Source organism: Mustela lutreola, chromosome 1 (genome assembly GCF_030435805.1).
Source record: "Mustela lutreola isolate mMusLut2 chromosome 1, mMusLut2.pri, whole genome shotgun sequence".
NCBI classification, from domain to species: Eukaryota; Metazoa; Chordata; class Mammalia; order Carnivora; family Mustelidae; genus Mustela; species Mustela lutreola.
In genome coordinates, this window is record NC_081290.1 from 135,337,352 (window position 1) to 135,363,671 (window position 26,320).

A 26,320-nucleotide genomic window follows, 5' to 3' on the forward strand; every position below is an offset into this window, starting at 1 on the left:
CCACCTTCCTGGTGAATAGCATTTAAAATGCTTTGTTCATTACCCTGTTTTCCTGGTTTTGATACCTTGTTAAATTTTTCTTATTGTTTGATATGTTCATTATTGAGTTTATTTTTTTTTTTTTTTTTTTTTTTTTTTTTTAAAGATTTTATTTATTTATTTGACAGACAGAGATCACAAGGAGGCAGAGAGACAGGCAGAGAGAGAGGCAGAGAGAGAGGAGGAAGCAGGCTCCCTGCTGAGCAGAGAGCCCGATGCGGGGCTCGATCCCAGGACCCTGGGATCATGACCTGAGCTGAAGGCAGAGGCTTTAACCCACTGAGCCACCCAGGCGCCCCCATTATTGAGTTTAGAAAAGTCTTTGTGGTTCTACAGACAGCAAGCAGAATCTGAGTATGCCAACTTTTTAACTATAGCTTTCTCTGTAAGCCAAAGTTCATCCTATAAACACTAGAAACTGACTACAGACTCCAAGTGAACTTAAAACCAAGTAAGAATCATCTCCTACTGGTGTTTTCCTTATTTATTTATTAATTTATTTTTAAAAAGATTTTATTTATTTATTTGACGGAGATCACAAGTAGGCAGAGAGACAGGCGTTGGTTGGGGGGGTATGCTCCCCACTGAGCAGAGAGGCCAATGCAGGGCTCAATCCTAGGACCTGAGCCAAAGGCAGAGGCTTAACCCACTGAGACACCTAGGTACCCTGGTGTTTTCCTTTTTAAAAGGAAAATAGCTGAAGGCTGTTGTGGGGAGGTCATTGAGAGGATATGACTGCCAGTTCACCCACAAGCTGGACTTGGGCCATCAGAGGCTGCTCACCCCCTCTCCTGTCCTTGGAATGTATGTTCTGCACACCGTTGGCACAATGGGAGCTGGCCTAAGGACACAGATTTGAGACAGCAGTATGCTGTTGACAGCTCTGGATGGTCTACGTGACTGAACCCAGTTAAGGCCTCCTTATACACTTTGAAGATTCTGGCGGGTGGATGCAGGGATCTGCTCACCTTGTGGGCACCCCAGACAAGCCTTGTAAATACAAGTCAGTTTCTTGGTTTATTAAGCAGTATGGAGGGGTCTGCCCCTTTCTTTGGTCTCTCCCAGCCCTCCATGTACAAGGGCCAGTTTCAGATTATACCCAGGAAAGCTCTTGAGGAGTTTGCAGACCAACAAAAGCAGTTTACAGATTCTTCCAGAACACAGAGACAGATTTCCGGAGAAGGCAATGGCTTTGAGATATACTTATTAAAAAGGAAGGAAAGAGGAAAAAAAAAGAAGAAGAAGAAGAAGGGAGAAAATAAGTTAGGAAACTTGGATATGATCTGAATTTTTTAAAAATGCTATTTGGCTTTAGTTTGTGAATGTTGTCATTTTGGGGCCTCAAGGGGACTGACTATGGGTGACACACCATCACTTTTCTCTTGACAGAGAACTTTTAGAATGTCCCAGCAGTGACTAGATCTAAAGGAAACCGGTGTTCGTCCTCCTAAGTATCTGGATGTGACAAAATCAATACAGCCCCTGCCAAATAGTTGTGTATAGTGTATGGATTTTCAAATGAGATCTTGATTATTCAGTTAATGGACCAACACACATGATCGCAAATAGCGCCTCCCCTCAATTAAGCTTTCTAGGGCAGCGCATAAAGGTGCCAATGCAAATGGATGAATTAAAGGGGCAAACTAGGAAAACTGGGGAAATAATGCCCTTTACTCATAAAAATGCTTCATTTCACCTGGAGAATTAGATATGGTTGATATCTATATGTAAGTTTATGTGACATCTTAGTCTCATAATTTTAAAGTATAATCCAAGGTGGACTCAGATGGCTCAGTTGGAAAAGCATGTGACTCTTGATCTCTGGGTTGTGAGTTCGAGCCTCACACAGGGTATAGAGATTATTCAAATAAATAAAACTTAAGAAAGCATAATTCAAGGCTAAAAAAGATGTTTTTTGGATCAACTTAAAGCCAAAGAACATACTTTTCTTGATCAAATCAAGGTATAGTCAATACTGAAACACATGGCAACTTCTTGAAGAGGGATTAAAATAAGGGGAATGTTCTCAAGTTTTCTCTGAAGTATGTCAGCTGTTGCCAGTGGAAGGTGCTGCTGACGTAACAAGCAACACTGGTCAGTCTGACACTGGTCCAAGTGATCTTGATTATCTTATTTCTGGAGAATGGAAAACTACAGGAGTTTGCATAGTCAACCACCTACTGAGACTGGTCGTACAAAGAGGATGTTCTCCATAAGAGCTACAGAGGCCAAGCTGTCATCCCTACAAGCACACAAGCACTTCGAGTACATGATGAGGCTCTGCAGGGGAAAACAACATTAACCACAAAAAATAATGACTTCTCTCATCAGTTTAAGAGTGGAGAAAACTTACTTGATCAAACCCTTGTTTCAACTAGATCATCGCGTCAGATTACCTCCATATACATAGCCAAATTATTACCGGGTTCTAATCTTGGGCAGGAAGAGTCGTTTAAACTACACCTTTGATCTTAGGATAAACCAGACAGTTAAACAACTTCAAAATGTGCAAAAACAGACGTTCTCCTCGAGATATCCAGGCTCTATGAAATACTTTCAAGTGACCCAAAAGTCTCACATACTAAAGAGCCATGCAGGTGAGAGCAAAATTAAAGTTTCCAACCAAAATTGTCAAATGTTATCTGGCAAAAACTGGCATTCCTGAGAATAGCTTGTCAGGTCATCGATCAGTCTTAGATTCCTCTGCATTCCTCTGCAACTGCTCTCCTGACCTTGAGCAGCTCACACGTGACCAGGCGGAGAGTCAAGGTCAGAGGAAGTGAAAGTCAACAAGCGCTTACTCAACAGGGCATTGTGTCGCTTCAGGTAGGCAATTATGTCTCCTTGCTTTTCAACGATCTCTTCTAGGCTTGAAATAGGCCTGCGAAGAATCAATATATTCACCAATACTCGCTTGTCTCTTTGCAAATGGGTCCCCTCCCAGTTTCCAGTACAGCGTATTGTATTTGGGACTTTTTCTTAAGATGCTGTAAGCCAAGGTAATATTCCAAAATGAGGTTCTTTCATCAGACTTGGTTTTATCCAGGGGAATGGGAGTAAGCAAATCAAACTTAAATCTAAGGCACATATGCATAATCATAAATTCCAAGCATAAGAATGTTTCCTAGATTTTCAAGGCAGGGGAGCCTCATAATTCTCTTTCTCTAGTCTTTCATTCCCCACCCGAAGCTTACCTGAATCCAGTCTCCGAGGTAATATTGCTGGGGTAAGCATAGATTTTTTCTTCTTCAAGTACATCAGGTTGTGGTTTGGCTTTATTAAATTTTCGAATTTTCACTGAAATAATAAAGTCATTATAGTCAGGTTACCTAATTATGAAAAAAACTTTTACGTCCATTTTTTCAAATTATAATAATTGGCTATGCTTTTCAAGTAAGTTAATATGGACGAAAATGCTTCATAAAGTGAAAAAACAGGTTTATTGAAAATCTGTGAGCAGGCCTGAAATAAACACTGGACTAATAACAGTGTCATTATTACTGGTCATAATAACAGCTATGATTTTTTGGAAAATTTAAAAGACAGAAGGCACAGGTGAACTATTGTGCATGGACAGCCTCATCCAGTTCTCAGAACCACCCCCCGAAGCAGATGCCCTTATGACCCCTACCTTCTACAATAAAGTGAAGCCCAGAGAAGTTAAATAAGTAGGGGGAACCATGACTTTTTTCCAACAACCTCCACTGTTGATACTATCCTATAGAAAGAGCTACTATTTCAGGGAAAAATACAGATCATCAGTCTACATTCCAAGACAGTATGAAAAGAACCAAAATCGAAGCTTGCATGAGGAGCTTGTGGCAGCCCTGGAAAACAGCCCCTTAACTCAGTAGAACTAGGATGGGAGGGACGATCATGGAGGAGGATGGAAGGGCTTGAGTCCAGTCTTGGGGGAAACAGGAAAACGAACTGCACGGACTAGGGGAGGAGAGAAGAGGGGTGATTTAGGTGTGGGAAGAGCCTGAACAAATACTTAGACCTTGAGAAGGGGTGTGTGTGTGCACTCACAAGGGGTGTGTGTTTGTGTGTGTGTATGAGGGGGTGGAAAGGTAGGCAGGCAAGACATGAGTGACTGCCAAGGCATTGATATTTTGTCCTGAGAGTATATGGGAGTCACTGAAAGGAGCTCACCATCACCCCTGAAGGGCAGGGATGAGTAGGGCCAGCTCATAGTGGACCTTTTCTTTTCTTTCCTTTTTTTTTTTTTTTTTTAAAGATTTTTTTATTTATTTGACAGAGAGAGATCACAAGTAGGCAGAAAGGCAGGCCGAGAGAGACAGATGGTGGGGCTCGATTCCATGACCCTGATACCATAACCTGAGCCGAAGGTAGAGGCCTAACCCATTGAGCCACCCAGGTACCCCTCATGGAGGGTCTTTTATGCCACACCAAGACTTCAGAAAACTCTGAACTGGGAAATTGTTAATGATAAGAGTTACTTCTGAATACAATTACATTGGCAGAAGGAAGGAATACAAAGTTAAGAGAACAAGGAAGGGACAGCAGTAGCAAGCCTATGGGAATTATCCACACAGGATGTGATGAGTGTCTCATTGAGGCAGTGACAGTGACAGAGGGGAGGAGACAGATATGGGAGACAGGCCAACTGAACAGGATTGATGACTGAGGGAGGGGAGAGAGTAAGGGGGAAGAAAGAATCCAGGATGACAAAAAGGTTTTGAATTGAGCAGGAGCTGTAGGCTGATGCTCTTAGCAGAGGGAGGGGAGGAGGGACAGGATGGGGGAAGGTTTGGAAGAAGAGACAGATGTTCAGGTCACTTCTGTCTTGGTACACTGGAACACCAGCATGGAAATGATCACTGAGCAGGTGAATACAAAGGTCTGGATGACTCTCTTCACCTGAGGACTGTCTACTAGTGTGGGGACCATAACTTTCAGTAGGTAGAGAAAAAGGATGCGGGAAAGCTGACACCCACTAATAGTAAAGAGATGGGAAGAATCTGTTAAAAGGAATGAAAATGCATCTCCAGAGAGGGAGGAGAACCGGGAAAGAGCAGTCACTGCCAGGAAGGTGAAGACATGGAGAGGACCCAGGGGATGCAGCAGTTTGGAGGCCATTGATGAACTTGGCAGCTTGTGAGGGTAAGTGATGTTATGGACTGAACCGTGTTCCCTGAAAATTGACATGCTGAAGCCCTCACCCCGAAGCAATGGTCTTTAGAGATAGGGCCTCCAGTGAGGTATTTAACATTAAATGAGGTAATAAGGGTGGGGCCCTGATCAGACAGGAGAAATGTGCTTGCACAGAGCACAAGGCCATGTGAAGACACCCACAGAAGGCAGCTCAGGAAGGGAGGCTCAGGAGAAACCAAGCCTGTCCATGCCTTGACCTTGGACAGGCCAGCCTCCAGAACTGTGAGAAAATGAATCTGTGTGGCTTCAGCCACCTAGTCCAGGTACTGCAAGTGGGGGAAGTCAGTGGCAAAGAGGCAGAGAAGCAGACACGGTAAAGCCACTCCACCTCTCAGGGGTGACAGCAACTGGGGCAATTTGCACCCTGGACAGCAGTTAACTGGGCTGGGCTCTCCCCTACCTGAACAATAACTCTGGGACTGGGCTGACATGAATTGTCTCCCCCAGAGATGGCTACGAGGGGGGAGAAAACCAGGGGAGAAGGAGGCAGTGACTGTCAACCCCGAATGAACATGAGAATTACACCAAATAGATGAGAGTATCTGCCATGGGAATGGGCTGGGGTGGGGGGAGGGGCAGGTCAGACCCCCACATTACATTTTGTAAAAGCTCCACATGCCATTATTTCCTTTTTCATGACAAGTTTTCAGATATAATTCACATATCATGCATTCACCCATTGGAAGTATACAAGTCAATGGTTCAGTATTTCAGAGCACTAGGCAATCACCTCCACAGTCAATTTTAGAACACATTCATACCCCCAAAGAGAAACCCAGTATCCATTAGTGGTCATTCTCCATTTGCCCCCTGCCCTCTGGCTCTAGGTAACTGCTCATCTATTTCCTCTCTGTACATGTGCCTGTTCTGGGCATTGCATATCCATGGGCTCGTACATAGACTGTCTTCGCAATGACTGGTTCTACTTAGCATAATGTTTTCAACGTTCATCCACATTGCAGCACATACTAGTACATCAGTCCATGTAGTCATTCCATTTTAGGACTGAGTAATATTCTGTTGTATAGATTGAACACATTTTGTTTATCTATCCATCAGTTTATCCTAACATCAATTAGATGTTTTCCCCTTTGGGCTATTATAAGCAGCACTTCTTTGAACAACTGTGTATGTGTTTTTGTGGAAATGTCTTGGATATATACGCAGAGTCATGAGACACTCTGTTTCTCCTTTTGTGGAACTTCCAGGCTCCTCATGTGATTCGAATGTGTACTTTCAGCTGAGAATTAGGCTCAAGAAGTTGGAGTGAAGAGGTTAAAAGTGAGAAAGTTGTGTGGTGGGGGGGGCTAAGTGGCTCAGTCAGTTAAGCAGCTGTCTTCAGCTCAGGTCATGATCCCAGGATCCTTGGATTGAGTCCCACATCCGGCTCCCTGCCGCAGGGAGTCTAACCTCTCCCTCTGCCTGCTGCTCCCCGTGCTTGTGCTCTCTCTCTCACTCTTATTCTATCTCAAATAAATAGATGAAATAAAATTTAAAAAGTGAGAAAGTTGGGAGATGTGCAGAGGGTCCACCAGGAAGGACCAGGAGGAAGCACACAGTATGCCACCAGAAGAACCAAGCGTGCCCAGTACCTAGATGCCTTTGACTTTCAGGTACAGCAAGGAAGTTGGAAATGAGAAGCACCTTCTGGCTTTGAATGGCACTCGCACAAAACCTGATGTGCTCTAGCTTGCAGGTTAGAGGAGACAGACCGAGCTGCGGAGCTCCCTCCAACAGGTCAGGGAGAGCACTCAACAGAGCAGACTAGGGAGCCCCATTGAGGCAGGCAGGAAACCAGAAAAACCAGAGGCCTGAAGCTAGTGAGGGGTAAGCTTCCAGGAGGTAAACTATGTCCAAGGTCATCCAGTAAAAATGAAGGCTGAGAATTGAACCTGTTATGTGATGTCTACGAGTGAATCTGAACTGTTCAGTGTTTACATCTTAGTTTTCTAAAATGGTATTTTCCCCAAATAATCCCTGAATAAAGGAAGAAGCTTAGAAAAAAATGTAAGTTTCTTGAACTGGGGGACAGGAAATAACAGCTACATAGTATTAAAGTAAAAGGGGACAGAAATAAAAGACACACAACAGTCTGACAAAATAAAAAGGTCTTGGGCACCTGGGTGGCTCAGTAGGTTAACGTCTGCCTTCCATTCAGGTCATGATCCCAGGGTCCTGGGATGGAGCCCCACACTGAGCCCTGCATCAAGCCTCGCACTGGGCTCTGTAAGCCTGCTTCTCCTTCTCCCTCTGCTGCTCCCCCTGCTGTGTTCTCTCTCTGTGTCAAATAAAAAAATAAAACCTTAAAAAAAAACCCCAAAACCCTATAGTATATTTAAGGAAACATTGTAATTTAATAAATTAAGCTTACTCTTGAGGATGTGGAGGTAAAACACTCATACTTGAATCTTCTAAAGAAATTAAGTATTTGCAGAAACCCTAAGTTTATAATTACAATTATCATAAACCTTTCCTATCTAAACCATCTATTTACTTTGAGAGTGTGAATTACCAATTATCAGGTTTTCTTACAGTAGGAAGCATATTCATTTGAGATTTAACAAGATAGTTTTTTTTTTTTTAAAGATTTCATTTATTTATTTGACAGAGAGAGAGATCACAAGTAGGCAGAGAGGCAGGCAGAGAGAGAGAGAGGAGGAAGCAGGCTCCCCGCTGAGCAGATCCTGATGTGGAACTTGATCCCAGGACCCTGAGATCATAACCCGAGCTGAAGACACAGGCTTAACCCACTGAGGCACCTAGGCACCCCAACAAGATAGTTTTTTAATGGTGTTTTTATTCAGATAAAAATTTAAAAATTAATATAAAGTAAAGAAGAAATATGCTACAAAGTCTTTGAGTATAGAATAAAGCAATTCTTTTTAATTAGAAGGCAATATATTAAAATAAATGGAAAAGAATGAAATAAAACCCTTTTTGTTTAATTTTAGGTGTCATGTAACTACTTGTGTCCAAATGTAAAAATGAGTTCCTGTCAGGATTCTTGGAATATCTGTTTCCTTTAACTCTTAAACACTCTCAGGATTTTGTTTTTGTTTTTATCTCTTAGATGTCTTATTTATAATTAATTATAGATGCTACAGCAAATCCTTTTAAATCCTTTAAAAATAGTACAGTAAGTCCTAGAGAAATAAATCTTGGACTACATTTTAATAGTATTAATTTCCCTTATTTACATGATTGACATTCACATGATCTTTGGAATATTGTTGTTACCTCCTTCTATGTCACAGAGCATTCTATAGATCTTTACTACAAGAAGGCCTGCACCCCTTGTAGTAAATAAAAGTTGTAGAGTACTAAAGTAACGGGGTAAGTGAATTCTCTATTCAGACCTAAACTATAACCTTATTTATAGCATCTGACAGACATGTCGTAGACTGGAACTGATCTCAATCAAAAAGGTAATTCAGTATTCATTTGTCATATGGATCACTTTACTGAAATAGCAAGCTGTTTCTTATATATTGAAAAACTAATCTTACTTTAAAACTAGTCTCATTCTGGGGGCCTGGGTGGCTCAGTTGGTTAAGGGACTGCCTTCAGCTCAGGTCATGATCCTGGAGTCCCAGAATCAAGTCCTGCATTGGATTCCCTGCTCAGCCGAAAGCCTGCTTCTCTTTCTGTCTGCCCCACCCTCCTTTCGTATGATTTCTCTCTCTCTCTCAAATAAATAAATAAAATCTTAAAAACAACAACAACAACAAAACAATTAGTTTCATTCTTTTCTAGGAAGTTAAGTGGGTGATATACATTTATTTTTTTAAAAAGAGGTACAAAATGTAATCCTATCCATAATTTGGCTCATTGTTAGCTAATAATTATAGAAACATTTATAAAGATCAATCAATAATGTGACATTCACATTTACAAAGTAGTAATACCATTCATATTCTAAATGCTCTCCTATTGGCCTAAGGAGATGCACAGAAAAAAAAAAAAATCAGTAAAGTGAAACATAAGCTGTGACCTGTGTGACTTTGCCCTTCTTGGCAAAAAGAAATGACCTTTTTCAAAATGGATACACAAGATATTTTATTATCACAAAATAACTGTTAAGCAGTGCCAGAAAATTAGCTACTATTCTGGACAGATTTTACTGCGTGTCCATATTGCAGCAGGAATGAAACCTAGATTTTTCCAGGGCTTGCATTTTTTTCTGTTAAAAGTATTCTTCCAAAAAAAAAAAAAAAAAAGTATTCTTCCAACTGTTTTTCACGTTAATATATCTAAAGCTTTTTTTTTTTTTTTTTTTTTAAGATTGTTTATTTTAGAGGGAGAGTACGCGCAGGGGGAGAGAGAGAGAGAGAGAATCCTCTAGCAGATTCCCCACTGAGCACAGAGCCTGATGTGGGGCTTGATCCCAGGATTCTGAGATCCTAACCTGGGCTGAAATCAAGAATCAGCCACTTAACCAACTGAGCCACGCAGGCACCCCTCTAAAGTAAAGCTTCCTTTAATTTTAACCCCTGAGAGTTTTGAGAAAGAGAGAGAGACACAGAGAGACAAATAGATCAATCCTTAGACAGCTCTAAATTTAGAAAATGAGTTCCTAAATGGTTTATCCTTTTTTTTTTTTTTTTTTTTTTTTTTTTAGATTTTATTTATTTATTTTACAGAGAGAGATCACAAGTAGGCAGAGAGAGAGAGAGGAGGAAGCAGGCTCCTGCTGAGCAGAGAGCCCGATGCGGGACTCGATCCCAGGACCCTGAGATCATGACCTGAGCCGAAGGCAGCGGCTTAACCCACTGAGCCACCCAGGTGCCCCTAAATGGTTTATCCTAAAGCAAGTCTAAGCTAAATGCAGTTTTGCACACATATTTACTCATTTATTTTGTATTTTGTCATTTTGAATTTAAATGCCAGACTTACATCTCAGTTGCCTTTGAAGAAGCAAATGTCTGTGGGTCTTTTCAATTTTTTTGTTTTTGGTCCTTTTTAAAGATAAGGTGTCACTTGACTTGATAAAAATTAGGTTTTTGTATTGTTTTGTTTTGTTTTTGACAAAAATTAGTTTATGACACAAATTTAGAAGCATCACTGGTATGTTGCTGTTGGTTTGAAATCATGCAAGTTTCCAAGTGGTCAGCAATGAAAAGTACAGGTGCTCAACAGGCTCCCAGCCGCTAGGAAAACCTTGCCGCAAAGATAATGGCCACGCTTCCATGATCAGGGATGAAACAACTGGTTAATGATCTTTGGCCCAACAGTCTCGCTGTAATTCTCACCTGTGTAAATGAGCAGACAGGTCAGGGAACAGATCAGTTCCAGGCCCAGGATGGCCAGGATGAGGTCAAGATACAGCCTGCTGGGCTCCGGGAAGGAGTGCTGCACACACAGCACGAGGAGGAGAGCTGTGCTGCCTGCAGAGGACAGAGAAGTGCAGGGTTAGCAGAGCCCAGATGGGGTCCACAAGGCAGGTGCATACCCAGGCCCTGTTATATGGAGCGGTGAAGGGAGCGTTGGTAAAAACCCCAAACTGCTGCTTTCTAGAGGGAAAAACCCCCAATGCAACTAAGAGTTAATAAGAATCTGGATTTTCTTAAAAACCAAGTTACGATTTTTTGTTCTCTACAATTATTAATAATGACATTGCATGAAGTCCCCTGTGCATTTAAAAAGGGATGCAGTGATGCCTGGGTGGCTCAGCCGGTTGAGTGTTTGACTCTTGATTTTGGATCAGGTCATGGTCTCAGGGTCATGGGATCCAGCCTCCTGTTGGGCTTCGTGCTCAGTAGGGAGTCTGCTTGTCCCTCTCCCTCTGCTCCTCCCCCTACTCTCTCTTTCTCAAATAAATAAATACATAAGGATGAAGTTTCTGGAAATTTGCATTATCCCAGTTCTTCTGAACCCAGAGGCTCTTGAGGACCATGGTTGCCCATCCTGGTCACATAATGTACCAGCAGAAAACTGCACAGAAGTTAAGAATGTTGCAGTTATGTGGACCACCTGGCTGGACATCTGGGACATGCTGCTGACTATGGACAAATGACCTGACACATCTGCTCCTCAACTTCTTTGTCTGAAAAATGGGAACAACAGTACCTTCCTCACAGTGCTCTTGTGAGGAATGAATGAAGTTAATATGTGAAAAATACTTGGGATGGTGCTTGGATACTATATGATCAATATGAACTGTTCCTCCCCACACACACTTAGCATATCCATTATTTGGTTTTAAAGATCATTAGCCTTGTTTTGTACTTTCATTTTGAAGAATACAGCGCAGAAGAAAAGTAAACTTCTGGAGCAAAGAGGCTGGGTCTTGGCATCATGTAAGGTATGACTGTGAGTTTGCCACAGGGACTTGCTTGGAGGAAGGGTTGTAGGGCAGTGTGCCTGGGATTTTTAAAGATTATACAAAACCAAAATTAGTAGTAGTAGTTTTATTTTTAAAGAGTTTCTTTATTTGTCAGAGGGAGAGAGCACACACAAGCAGGGGGAATGGCAGGCAGAGGGAGAAACAAGCCCTGCCGAGCAGGGAGCCCCGGCGGGACTTGATCCCCAAACCCTGGGATCATGACCTGAGCTGAAGGCAGAAGCTTTTACCTACTAGGTACTGTTAGTTCACTTCCTCCTGCAACAGAGTTTGTGTGAGAAATATTATTTCACCGATTTTATAGAGAAAAGGTATCAGGATGAAGTTAATCACTAGCCCACAATACTATCACATGCCATAGAAACACTCATCTGATTAGCTGGATGTTCTACATCCTCATGGATTTACCTTTTCATTCTTCATATAAGATAAAATACTTAGAGTAGAAACAAGGTCAATACCTGCCCCAGTCTCTTTGATCTTCTGGGTCCTTATATGAGCAACATAAAAGTCATGCCATCTGCAATTAAAAGTAAGGGTCTAATTGCTTAGAAATATTAAGGGTCATATGTTAGCAAGAATTTGAAAGTGAGCAGAAAGGTAAGGATCAGACAACCCTTGGTGGGCCTCAAAAGTACTATTTCCAGACCGATCACTTAAGAGACTGAACATTACTTTGGTTATACTGCATATACCGTCTTTAAGTTAAAAATGGGTTTTTGCTTTTATCTTCAGTGGGTGGGAGGAAAGGTTATAGTGGCATCTTCTGGCCAAAAACAAGTATTACACATCAGCGCAGAACATAACAAGCCAAGCTCTTCCTCAAGGAAGAGGTAAAAATGTCCCCCTTCCACCCCACAGTGAGTCAAAACCAGCCATCTCTATAAAATGCTTCTCTGTTATCACATGGCCCTGCAGCTGCCACTGAGAACATCGCAGAGTAGATGAACTCGCACCTGCCCTTTAAGAAAATGTATTAATAGAACACAGAAGAAAAAAAATTTAAATTCTGTAGAGCTGTTTTTCTGGGGGAAAAAATTATCTTCAAATCTGGTTTCAAAATGTTTAAGTATTTATTCTGGACTCAATCCGAAAACGAGGTTCTCTAAAAAGGCAAAACACCAAGGCAAAAATGCCTAAAGAAGTTCAATTTAATTCCATTCCGCCTTTTTAAGATGTTTGCAAAATCAACAAAGTGGGTACTAATGCAGCTAAGTCCTGTGCAGACTTTCCAACCTTTTGTTTTCCATTTTGGATAATGCATTTTATAATATCACAGTCTCTCACTAAAAGAAACACTGAACTTCATTTAAAGTAAAGCCAATTTCTTCCTCTCACCCTACAAGTATCAAATAGCAACAGCAGCTTATCTTCTTGAGATGATTAACATGGCTCATACCAGAAGGGGGGAAAAGTCTACATCATGCACAGGCAGATACGTGGACACAATGTTCACAATGCGGGCAAGGAAATGTCACCCCAAAATATGCTTTGGGGCATAAGGATTATTTTTTTCTTAAGATTTTACTTATTTGAGAGAGAGAGAAGTAAGGGGAGTGGCAGAGGGAGAAACAGACTCCCCACTGGGCGGGGAGCCCGACTTGGGGCTTGATCCCAGGATCTCAACATCATGACCTGAGCTAAAGGCAGACGCTTAACCGACTCAGCCACCCTGACATAAGGGTTATTTTAAGCTGATTAGTTTTAAGAAACAGCAGACACGGGTGAATCCCAGAAAGCTGATGGAAGTTACCTTTCTAAAAAACTTTTATTTACTTATTTGAGAGAGAATAAGAGAGCATTATTCTCTCAGGGGGAGCAGCAGAGGGAGAAGGGGAACACCAGAGGGAGAGGGAGAAGCAGGCTCTGCATCAAGCAGGGAGGCCGATGTGTGGCTCCATCCCAGGACCCCAGGATCATGACCTGAGCTGAAGGCTGACACTTAACTGACTGAGCCACCCAGGTGCCCTGGAAGATACCCTTTTGTAAGAGACAGTTACAAAGGAAAACTAGTTTGTAAGCGTGTCCTTTCTGTACCAGGAAAAGAAGGCTTAGAAACTATTATCCACAGAGAAGGCAGACTTAAATCTGCATAATAATCTTAACGTTGTTTCCAGAGCTTTTACTGCTCACCCTCCCATTATTCCTCCCACTGCCTCACCACAATGTCTATGGTCTCTCTGGCTAGAGATGGTATTAAAGGTGGTGGTGTGGCCCCTTTTAGAGAGTTACTCGGTTTTTTGGGGTCTCTCCCATGAAACACAGGAGGTATGCACCTTGTTGTTGTTTTTTTTTTAATATTTTATTTATTTATTTGACAGAGATCACAACTAGGCAGAGAGAGAGAGAGAGGAAGAAGCAGGCTCCCCACTGAGCAGAGAGCCCGATGTGGGGCTCCATCCCAGAACCCTGGGATCATGATCTGAGCCGAAGGCAGAGGCTTTAACCCACTGAGCCACCCAGGTGCCCCAGGAAGTATGCATGTTAATAAATTTGTTTATTTTTTCTTGTTAACTTTTTATTATAGTGGGGTCTCAACCAAAAATCTTCCCAGAAGAGGGAAATTTTTTCACACCCCCGCCATGATAACAAACACAGATGTGAAAGGAAAATTAAGACTATACTGGGGCACCTGGGTGGCTCAGTCAGTTAAGGGTCTGCCTTCAGCTCAGGTCATGATCCTAGGGTCCTGGAATTGAGCCCTACCTTGGGCTCTCTGCTCAGGGGGGAGCCTGCTTTTTATTCTTCATCTGCCTGCCCCTCCTCCTGCTTGTGTTTCTCTCTCTCTCTCTCTGTCAAATAAGTAAGTAAAATTTTTTTTTTTTAAGATTTTTTTTTTTAATTTATTTGACACAGAGAGAGAGAGATCACAAGTAGTCAGAGCAGTAGGCAGAGAGGGGGAAGCAGGCTCTCTGCTAAGCAGAGAGCCTGATGTGGGGCTCTCTCCCAGGACCCTGAGATCATGACCTGAGCCGAAGGCAGAGCCTTAACACACTGAGCCACCCAGGTGCCCCTAAATAAGTAAAATCTTAAAAAAAAAAAAAAGAAAGAAAGAAAATTAAGACCATATTATTTAAAAAGCTTCAAGACAATAAGCTGATCTTATTTTAGTGGCCACAACACACATCACTCTCACAAATATGAGAGACTATATTTGATTATAAAGTCAAACCCCCCATTTGCCTTCTGCTAGCAATTCCACCACACAAGCAAGCCACAGACAAGCTGAGCCAGACTCACCGGTTGAGTGTATCATCAGTGCAAGTCCTTTAAGATGCCTCGTAGCTAGGTAGATCGTGTTATAGCCTTGGTTTTTAACTTTGTTGTGGTGATACTGGATGTAGCGTTCAAGAAGGAAATGCAGAATCCACAAAATAACTTTTCCAAGGATTATGACTGTCTGAACCTTCAGTGGGTTGGTATAGTTTCCTGGGCACTTGTCCTCAATTGGATTAGGGTAAGAACAAAGCACACCTGTTAAAAATGCTAAAATGACAAATACAACCTGGTGGAAATGAAAGCAGTAGGATTAATATTCAATATTTAGAATTAAGAAATGATATTTACCACCCAAGCACATAGTCATACCTATGACTTTTGCGATCCTATTTTTATAAATGAATTTACAAACTTTTTTCTCCCCATTTTACAAATATTTTAAACAGGAAATTTGGAGAAAAATTTGCAGAAAATTTGGAAACAAATCACAAATAAGAGAAGTCACCCCAAATCCCACCTAACAGAGATGAGTACTTAAACAATTTCTTGCCCACTTCTCTTTTATTGAAAAGAGTAAAAGCAGTTAATTTAGTGCTTCAGAGGTAACTAATAAAAATCATGACTTAAAAAACTTTATTTCTAGTTTCAGTTTTAAGAGAACAAAAACAAGTATGCAATTAGATCAACAAAAAATTAAAAGACTGGTGCCAAAATACAGGCAAACAGAAATTCTCATATATTCTCATATATTGCTGGTCTGGGAAGAGATGTGGAAAAAGAATCTGGAAGCATCTTGATCCTGTCCTAAGAACTCTACTCATCAGAAGTAACAGCCCCAGTTCAGACAGCTCTATGACTACCAATATTTATTACAGCATTCTCTATTATTTGCAAAAACACGGAAAATTGCCCAAGGATATGTGTTCATCCATAGCAGAATGCTTGAGTAAATTAAAATACATCTACTCATAAAACAGAGTAGTATTGAGCTATTAAAGAATTAACTAAATCTTCCTGTATTAATTTGGATGGGTGTCTGTATGTTAGGATTAGTAAGTTATAGAGTAGTAGTTCAAAGTGTGGTTTACAGACCAGCACAATCAGCATCACAAGGGAGCTAGTCAGAAATGCAAATTATCAGGCCCCACCCAAAACCAGGAGAATCTGGAAATGTCACCAAGCTATCTAGTTTAACAAGCCTGCTGGGCAGTCTGACACAGGCTTAAGTGTGTGCAACACTTGGGCAGAGTGATAAATACAGTATTATCCAACTGGGGGGCGGAGGGAAGAAATAGGGGAAATCCTTTAAAATATGTATGAATGTGTGTGTATGTGTGTATGTTAAGCAGGCTCCATGCCCAGGTTGGAGCCCAACACAGGGCTGAACTCAGGACCCTGAGATCAAGACCTGAGCTGAGATCAACAGTCAGTCGGTCACTTAACCGACAGAGCCTCCCAGGCACCCTCTTTTTGTACGAACTGAACAAAAGGCACTGAAATACACCCATTTATTAACTCAGAGAAAAGGGCTGAAGCAGATAAAAGAGAAGATAGGATTTCATCTTTGTACGCTTTGGTAATGTTTTACTTGTTACGATAAGGAAGTTATTTTGTAATTTTAAAAATCAAATAAAGAAAAATGTATCCTTGGTATTCATCACCAAACACCAATAGTAGGCCATCCTAGCATATAATAAATCTACTTAAAATATATATGATTTGTCTATGTGATTTGTCAAGAGCAGTCATATTTGCTAGGGCAACTCAAGATGCCTATTACCATAAAGGAAAAAACTGAAAGGTCGAGAAATCCCTATACATGAAAACACTGTACATTGAAGCAAACTGATCCATTTTTTATGAAGTAGCATATAGACATTTTGCTTGTTTAAATTTTTACTTAAATTTCAGTTAATTAATGTATATGGAGTGGAAATTTAATGTTTGTTTCAGGTGTACAATATAGTAATTCAACAACTGTACACAACCCGGTGCTCATGGCAAGTGCCTCCTTCATCCCCATCACCTACTTCTCCTATCCCCCCATCAGTCTGTTCTCTATAATTAAGAGTCTCTTTTTTGGTTTGTCTCTTTTTTTTTTCCCCTTTGCTCATTTGTTTTGTTAAATTCCACATGAGTGAAATCACATGGCATTTGTCTTTCTCTGACTATTTTGCTTAGCATTAATACTCTCCAGCTCCATCCATCCATTTATCATTGCAAATGGTAAGATTTCATTCTTTTTTATGACCTCTTCTTTATCCATTCATCAGCTGATGGACACTTGGGACTGTTTTCATAATTTGGTTATTGTAAATAATACTGCTATAAACAACAGGGAGCATGTATCCCTTTGAATTCATGTTTTTGCATTTTTTTTTAAAGATCTCATTTATTTATTTGACAGAGATCACAAGTAGGCAGAGAGGCAGGCAGAGAGAGAGACGAGGATACAGGCTCCCCTCTGAGCAGAGACCCCGACGCGGGGCTCGATCCCAGGACCCTGGGATCATGACCTGAGCAGAAGGCAGAGGCCTTAACCCACTGAGCCACCCAGGGGCCCCATGTTTTTGCATTCTTTGGGTAAATACCTAGTAGTGCGACTGCTGGTAGCTCTATTTTTAACTTTTGGTTGAACCTCTGTACTGTTTTCCAGATTGGCTGCGCCAGTTTGCATTCCCACCAACAATGCTGATGGGTTTCTTTTTCTCCACATCCTTGCCAACATCTGTTGTTTCTTGTGTTGTTGATTTTACCCATTCTGACAGGTGTGAGGAGATATCTCATGTAGTTTTGATTTGCATGTCCCTGATGATAAGTGATGTTAGGCATACTTTCATGTGTCTATTGGCCAGGTGGATGTCTTCTTTGGAGAAATACGTGTTCATGTCTTCTGCCCATTTTTTAATTGGATTGTTTTTTGGGTGTTGAGTTTTTAAGTTCTTTGTATGTTTTGGATACTAACCCTTTATTAGATTTGTCATTGGCAAATATCTTCTCCCATTCTGTAGGTTGCCTTTTAGTTTTGTTGTTTGTTTCCTTCGCTGTGCAGAAGCGTTTTATTTTGATGTAGTCCCAATAGTTTAACTTGTTTCTCTTGCCTCAGAAGATTTTTCTAGAAAAAGTTGCTATGGCTAATGGCAGAGAAATTACTGCCTGTATTTTCCTCAAGTTTTGTGGCTTCAGGTCTCACATTTAGGTCTTTCATCCAGTTTGAGTGTATTTTTGTGTATGATAAAAGAGAATGGTGTAGTTTAATTCTTTTGCATGTTGCTGTCCAGTTTCCCTGCACTGTTTATTGAAGAGACTGTCTTTTTTCCATTGGATATTCTTTCCTGCTTTGTTGAAGATTAACTGACCAAGTAATTGAGGGTTCATTTCTGGGTTTTCTATTCTGTTCCATTGACCTATGTGTCTATTTTTGTGCCAGTACCATACTGTCTTGATCACTACAGCTTTGTCCTAGAACTTGAAGTCAGGAATTGTGATGCCTCCAGCTTTGCTTTTCTTTTTCAAGGTTGCTGTGGCTATTTGGGGTCTTCTGTGGCTCCATACAAATTTTAGGATTGTTTGTTCTAGTTTTCTGAAAAATGCTGTTGGTATTTTGGTATTTGACAGGGATTGAATTAAATGTGTAGATTGCTTTGGGTAGTATAGGCATTTTAACAATATTTTTTTCTTTGAATCCAGGAGTGTGGAATGATTTCCCATTTCTTTATGTCATCTTCCAATTCTTCATCAGTGTTTTATAGTTTTCAGAGTATAGGTCTTTTACCTCTATGGTTAGGTTTATTCCTAGGTAGCTTTTGGGTTTGGGTGCAATTGTAAATAGGACTGATTCCTTGGTTTCTCTTTCCACTGCTTCATGATTGGGTGTATAGATATGCAAAAGATTTCTGCACATTGATTTTGTATCCCGTGACTTTACTGAATTTGTTATTAGTTCTAGCAGTTTTTTGGTGGATCTTTCAGGCTTTCTATGTGTGGTCTCATGTCATGTACAAACTGAAAGTTTTACTTCTTCTTTGCTGATTCGGATGCCTTTCTTTCTTTTTGTTGTTGGATTGCTGAGGCTGGGACTTCTAGTACTATGTTGAATAAAAGTGGTGAGAGTGGACAATCCTTGTTGTTCTTGGCTATAAAGAAAAAGCACAGGACGCCTAGGTAGTTCAGCTGGTTAAGTGTCTGCCTTCGGCTCAGGTCATGATCCCAGGATCCTGGGATCGAGCCCCACATTGGGCTTCTTGCTCAGTGGGGAGTCTGCTTCTCCCTCTGCCTCTGCTGCTCCCCCTGCTTGTGCTCTCTCTCTCTCTCTCTCTCTCTCTGACAAATAAATAAAATCTTTAAGAGAAAGCTCAGTTTTTTTTTTTTTTTTCCCATTTAGGATGATGCTAGCTGTGGTTTTTCATAGATGGCCTTTATTATGTTGAGGTATGTTTCTTCTAAACGTATTTTGTTGAGGGTTTCTTATGAATGGATATTGTACTCTGTCAAAATTTTTTTCTGATCCATTGAAATGATGGCATGGTTCTTATCCTTTTTAAAATAATTAATGTGATGAATCATGTTGATTGATTTACAAATATTGAACAACCTTTGCAACCCAGGAATAAATCTCACTTGATTGTGGTAAATGAATTTTTTAAATGTTTTGTTGGATTTGGTTTGCTAGTGTTTTGTTGAAGATTTTTGTGTCTATGTTCATCAGAGATGTTTGCCTACGGTTCTTTTTTTGTGGTGTCTTTATCTGGTTTGGGTATCAGGGTAATGCTGGTATTTTTCTTGCTTTTTAACATAAGAGTTTCTTAGTCCTAAAATGAGGGCAATCGATCCCACAGTATCATAGGCAGGCATTTTAAAGATTTTTTTTTTTAAATTTATTTGACAGAGAAAGAGAGAGAGAGAGAGATCATAAGTAGACAGAGAGGCAGGCAGAGAAAGAGGGGGAGCCAGGCTCCCTGCTGAGCAGAGAGCCTGATGTGGGGCTCAATCCCAGGACCCTGAGATCATGACCTGAACTGAAGGCAGAGCTGAGCTTAACCCACTGAGCCACCCAGATGCCCCTGTAGGCAGGCATTTTAATATAAAAAGGTTTTTCAAAGTCATGTGTGTGTATGTTTGTGTGTATGTGGGGGTATAAATACATAGAGAGTATGTTACACAAATTAAAGATACGTTATTAAAAAAAAAGAAGAAAACAGGCCATAATCCAGGGACCAAGAGGCCACCTCTTCAGTTGATAATCCGGGGATTGGGAAGCCCTGGTAGAACCAGGCCACACTTAACTACATCTATACAAGGAAAAAGGATGCTCCTCTCTCCTCAGGGTATTCAGTTGTGAATTCAAGTCTACATGGTGTGTGTCACTGGAGCAGAGGCTGAACGAGTCAATGAACCACATTCATTCTTCTCATAAAGACTTGGGATCGCTAAGAACTCCTGACTTTTCACACTGTAGCAAAGAATAACTATATCCCCTCGTGCTTCAGATCTCAGTGACCAAAATGGAGATGATTAACAGACTGGATGCAGAGCCATCGATAAGCTTACACCAAGACCGTTCACATGTACAGGTGTTTTGCTTATTTGTTTTTCCATTTAGGGGTTTCTTTTTGTGTGCATGTGATGTTGAATTTATTTACTTCTTTATTCTTGTTGATATAATTGGCATATGCCATTGTGTCAGTTTAAAGAGGACAACTTGGCTTTTGGTTTGTTTTTTCTTTCTTTTTTTAAAAACTTTTTATTTTAGGGACGCCTGGGTGGCTCAGTTGGTTGGACCACTGCCTTCGGCTCAGGTCATGATCCCGGAGTCCCGGGATCGAGTCCCGCATCGGGCTCCCACCTCCATGGGGAGTCTGCTTCTTCCTCTGACCTTCTCGCTCATGCTCTCTCTCTCACTGTCTCTCTCTCAAATGAATAAATAAAATCTTTAAAAAAAAAAAAAAAAAAAACTTTTTATTTTAGTTTCAGTAATCTCAACAGCCAATATGGGGCTCAAACCCATGACCCTGAGATCAAGAGTCACACCCTTCTCCAACTGAGACAGCCAGGTGTCCCTACAACTGGTTGATTTGATACATTTATGTGTTGCAATATAATTACTTTCCCAGTGTTAGCTAACACCTCTATCACTTCACATCATGACCGCTTCCTTTTTGTGGTGACAATTAAGATATCTAATCTCTTGGCAACTCTGAAGTTCATAATATGTAAAATATGGCTGACTGTAGAAACTAGGCTATGCATTTGATCTCCAGTACTTTTTTCTTTTTTTAAAGTGATAGAATTTTTTAAAGCAAGGATGCAGAAAAAGCTCTCAGGAGTTAGAGGGGTCCTGACAGGGTTGCCCTCTCCAGAACTTACTTATCTACTAGTTGCAACACATACATCTTTAGTGTTCTGCTGCAACTGGACTTCTCTCCTTAACATTATTTTCTAAGTGTAGATAAATTGATAAATTTCTGTGGCAAAATATATATATTTATCTACATTTTTTTAATTTTAGTAACTGAAAAACACATGCATATGGTAAAAAGACATTTCAAATAGTACAAAAGGCAAATAGTAAAATGTATCAGGTATGCCTTCTACTGAGGACCTCAGACCTCCACCACAGTGACACCTAGTGTTAAAGGATCTTGTGAATGCTTCTAGAAATTTTCTGTTTATATATGGGAATAAACATACACACCAGCCCTCTCAATTATCTTTTAAAATGTGCAAATGGGAACATTCCATGCAAACCCGAATGTAAACCTGTGTTTGTGAATACTCAACAATGTAAGCATGAAGGCTAGTCTAATTAATATATACACATCCACCCTGGTTTTTTTTCCCAACAGTTGCAGAGCATTCCTTCATATGGATGGGAAATACAAAGTGTCCTCTGAATGGTGGTAGTTGCAATATCTTGATATTACAGACAACATTACTATTATTAACAATATCCTTACACATGTGCAAATATATTTGTAATAAATTCTTTGGAGTAGAGATATAATAAAAAAGTATGTACATTTTAAATGTTGTAGATGTAGGGGCGCCTGGGTGGTTCAGTGGATTAAAGCCTCTGCCTTCAGCTCGGGTTGTAATCCCAGGGTCCTGGGATCTAGCCCCACATCAGGCTCTCTGCCTGCCTTTCTGCCTACTTGTGATCTTTCTCTGTCAAATAAATAAATAAAATCTTAAAAAAAAAAAAAAAGTTGGTAGATGTAGCCAAAGTGCCCTCTGAAGATCATACACACACACACACATATTATTATTATTACATTTTATATATACATAAGAGCTTATATATATGTGTGTGTGTGTGTGTGTATTATTTTTTTTTCAAAGATTTATTCATCTGACAGAGAGACAGAGAGCATAGCAGTGGCAGCAGCAGAGGGAAGGGGAGAAGCAGGCTCCCTGCTAAGCAGGGAGCCTGACACAGGGCTGGATCCCAGGACCCTGGGATCATGACCTGAGCTGAAGGCAAACGCTTAGCTAACTGAGCCACCCAGGCATCCTGAGCTTATATATATATTTTTAAAGAACATTGCCTCTGTATGGATTATTGTCCCAGCCAACTTACATGAATTAATAAGAGAAGATTTGCTATGATGACTGTAGGAAGAGGGTGGAATCTGGGTCTAAACTGAGCATGTAATGAATGGTGTAGAAGATGCTGGGTGTCCAGAAGAGGGTCATCTTCAATACTTTGGGTGAGATCCAAGGAACCCTGAGGTACGAAAAAACAGAAGCAATCTTTTAATCCCCATTTTTCCAGATTATGTTTCTAAGACAAATCTACTAAATTCTAAAGCATTAAAAACCATTACACAAGTTAGAGGCAAGAAAAATAACTTCCCTACATAAAGTGAGTTTAAAAATAACATAAACTCCTAGGTAACTACTGTATACATGTTGGTGAAAACAAGTGTTAAAATGGGTTGAGGAAATCTTACTTCAATTATCTTCAAGTAAGGTATTACATAATGAGATTAAAGCAAACAATGTTTTCTTTAAGTCCTCAAACTTAGATATTGATTTATCTAACATTACTTAGATTATTTTTTTTTTTTTTACAGAACTTTCCCATCCCTTTCTTTTTTTTTTTTTTTTTTTTTTTTTTAATTTTTTATTTTTTATAAACATATATTTTTATCCCCAGGGGTACAGGTCTGTGAATCACCAGGTTTACACACTTCACAGCACTCACTAAATCACATACCCTCCCCAATGTCCATAATCCCACCCCCTTCTCCCAAACCCCCTCCCCCCGGCAACCCTCAGTTTGTTTTGTGAGATTAAGAGTCACTTATGGTTTGTCTCCCTCCCAATCCCATCATTACTTAGATTATTGATGAAATAATTACATATGGTTCCAATTCTTAAACTACAACCTGATGTTCCACAAAATTTTGGAAAGTTGGTGGAGGCTTTATTAAACTTTCAGTTATGATAGAAATGTTTTAGAGAAGGAAACAGATCACCATGATAGAGGTTCCAGGAGACTTGAGTTGACAGATACCAGAGTTTCAATGAAAACAACTTGCAAAGTACCGGAAGTAGCTGATGGCATTGAGCTGCAACCTAAAAATTCAGTCTGACTCATTTAAAGGTGCTGTCTCGGCAGGAACAGTACTACCAGATCTCTGGCTCATATAACCATCTCTTTTTTTTTTTTTTCTTAAATAAATAATGATTTTATTTATTTATTTGACAGAGAGAAATCACAAGTAGTCGGAGAGGCAGGCAGAGAGAGAGAGGGAAGCAGGCTCCCTGCTGAGCAGAGAGCCCGATGCGGGACTCGATCCCAGGACCCTGAGATCATGACCTGAGCCGAAGGCAGCGGCCTAACCCACTGAGCCACCCAGGCGCCCCCATATAACCATCTCTTAATCTAAGACCCTTGCTGAAAACTATTATATATAAGATACTATAAGATGAAAAAATTATAAAACACAGTCCCTGTCCAAAAGATTACATTTTCATTGGGGAAGCTGGGGATAAAGGTATACAGGATGAAATAATATTATAAGTGAGCTAACTGGACAAAAATAGGATGGAAATAAAGATTTCATCGGAAAAAGGGAAGCCTGAGAATAGCATTTGGAAGCAGATAAGCGCTCTTTGGAAGGGGTAGAGTGAGACAAATGGTATAGGGATGGTTTCTGGGCACCAGATTACAAAGATAAAAATAATAATCTGGAGCCTAATTCAGATCTGGGGCGGGCTTCTCAGTTTCCAAACTCAGGCATTCAATGCTGCTTTGCAAATTTTTTTTTTCATTCAGTGCCTACATATAGCTTCCTGTTTAGTTTGCTGTAACTTACGATATGATTCTGATTATTTCTGTTCTTTTCCACACTCTGTTCTTTTCCACTTTTTCTCAGTCAGCAGACAGATGTCCCAATCTTCACAGAGCTTCCTCTGGCTACCATCTGCGCATCCTTCCAGGTTCTGCTGGGTCAATTCCTACACATAACCTTCCTGGGCTGCCAAGCATCTAGATCACACCACACCTCCACGCCCTCCCACATAGTTTGGTGCTTGCCTCCTCTATCATACTATCCTGTGACAGTCCTACCTCTTACCTATCCTCCCAAGTAGATTACATGAGACCTACCAACTCCCCACCACATATTTGTCTTTGTAATCTTAACGCCCAACAGGGACTGGGGGTTAGCACCCACGGAATAGATGATGAATGAATAACTGTTCCAATCCTACCTCAGCAGTGTTCCTAAGTCAGTCAGGGTGTTGTCAAAGACCTGGGCTAAGCAGGAGAGGTTATCAGGAGCTGTGGGGAGAATCAGCTCTGACCAGATGCAAAAGCAGTAAGTATTATGCTTACAGGTAAGCTCCTAAGGAAACTGCCCCATTCAGATACCAGTTCTCCTGCTTCCTTAGTGGTGAGGGAGTTACTTCATCTCTGTGCCTGTTTCTCATCTCAGGAAACACAGTGCTGCTAATAGCAACTGTTTCATAGCTTGGGGAGGGGGGAGATCAGACGAGTTACTATTCATAAAAGGGCTGGAACACTGGCTGGCACAGACGTGACAGTCAGTATCAGCCGCTACTGTCTCTACCACTTGCTCTTCCCTTGCTCCCCATGGAATGCCTTACCACTCTGGCCCCTCAGTCTCATCTTGCTCTCCATTCTTCACTATTCTCGCTAGGTCCCATTATTTCTCATGGCCTTTGCCTTCCAGTCTCCAGACCTTAGCAACGTCTTGCTGCAGTCCATGTCTTCTAAGATGAACATTTACGTTTCTCTCCCCCAAAACTTGAGTCCCTCCCCATTCTCCTCTGCACAAAATCCAAATTCTTAGTCTAGCTCTCTGTATTAGAATCCCTTCCCAAGCTAGTTTTTGGGTCTTGCCTCTCGTTACTTCTCTCTCCTTCCCGATGCTGACTGCTCATGCGCCCATCCCTCACAAATCTCTTTCAGTCCCTGTGCCTTTACTTACTTTGGCCCATGTGTCTAGGGCTTATCTTAGCAAGAACACTGGCTTCACTGATCCTCAACATTGTTCCTACTGCCCTGTCAGCCAACACTGTACTTCTCATGTCCCCAAGTCTGACTTGGATCTCTTTTATATCTTCCATATGTCTTTTTACCCCTTTGAACACACAGAAAACAGATATAATAATTTTTCAATGTTCCTGTTTGCTATTTTTAGCATGTCATTTCTGAATCATTTCAACTGACTTATATGTCATGTTTTCCTGCCTTTTGCATGCTTGGTAATTTTTTCAACTTATTAAGATCCAGTTGACATATGGCTTTGTGTAAGTTTAAAGTGTACCAGGAGTTAATATGACACACTTATATATATTGCAAAATGATTCCCACTGAAGCATTACCTAACACCTTCACTACATTACATAATCATCAGTGCCTGGTAATTTTGGATTGGATGAAAGACTTCCCAATTTATTGCTTTGGGTGTGGGACAGTTTTGTGTTCCTACAGTCTTGAGTTTTTGTTTTTTTCTGGAACACAGTTAAATTACTTGGAAACAGTTTGGTCTTTTTGGCCTTGCTTTTTTTTATTTATTGTGGGACCACAACCATGTTTATTTATTTATTGTGGGACCACAGCCATGTTTAGTCTAAGGCTAGTTTTTCCCCACTATGAAGGTAAGACCTCTGTGAGACCTAGTATCCTGTGAATTACTGAGTTTCCAGCTGGACTAGTGGACTAGCCACGATGCCTGGCCCTGTGTGAGCGCTAAGTTCCGCTTCCTCTAGTCATTTCAGGTGGTTCTTTTCCAGGCCGTGGGCAATGTCCTCACAGGCCCATACTGAGCAGGACTCTGCGGACTCCCTGAGGGGCACTCTGCACGTTTTCAGTTCTCCTCTCCAGGTACTGCCACATGAACTCTCATTGCCTCAGTCTCCCCAGACTCTCAGCTCCATCTCCTCAACTCAGGGAGCCTGCTGAACTCTGCCGGGGCACCCTTTCCTGTCACAGCCCTCAGCCTCTCTCAAGGCGGTCAGCTGGGGCAGTCATATGACTCACTCCATCCCCCTCCTCTTGGAAAGCACTGGCTTTCA

At 40.9% G+C, this 26,320-nt stretch overlaps 1 protein-coding gene across 3 annotated transcripts in view; it reads right to left on the bottom strand.

Annotated features, from left to right (window-relative positions):
- Positions 1 to 1,043: 1,043 nt before the first annotated feature.
- The window catches only part of TMEM192 (transmembrane protein 192), a 28,879-nt gene continuing 3,602 nt past the window's right edge, over positions 1,044 to 26,320 (bottom strand). The window contains exons 2-6 of one of the 3 annotated variants that reach the window (XM_059174649.1): positions 22,350 to 22,496; positions 14,795 to 15,059; positions 10,464 to 10,598; positions 3,234 to 3,336; positions 1,044 to 2,920 (exon numbers count right to left, since the gene is read on the bottom strand). In XM_059174649.1, the coding sequence (XP_059030632.1) occupies positions 2,782 to 2,920; positions 3,234 to 3,336; positions 10,464 to 10,598; positions 14,795 to 15,059; positions 22,350 to 22,496 (789 nt within the window). In that variant the 3' untranslated portion in view covers positions 1,044 to 2,781. The remainder of the gene's footprint in view (positions 2,921 to 3,233; positions 3,337 to 10,463; positions 10,599 to 14,794; positions 15,060 to 22,349; positions 22,497 to 26,320) is intronic. The other 2 variants (XM_059174666.1, XM_059174659.1) reach the window with 2 other exon arrangements.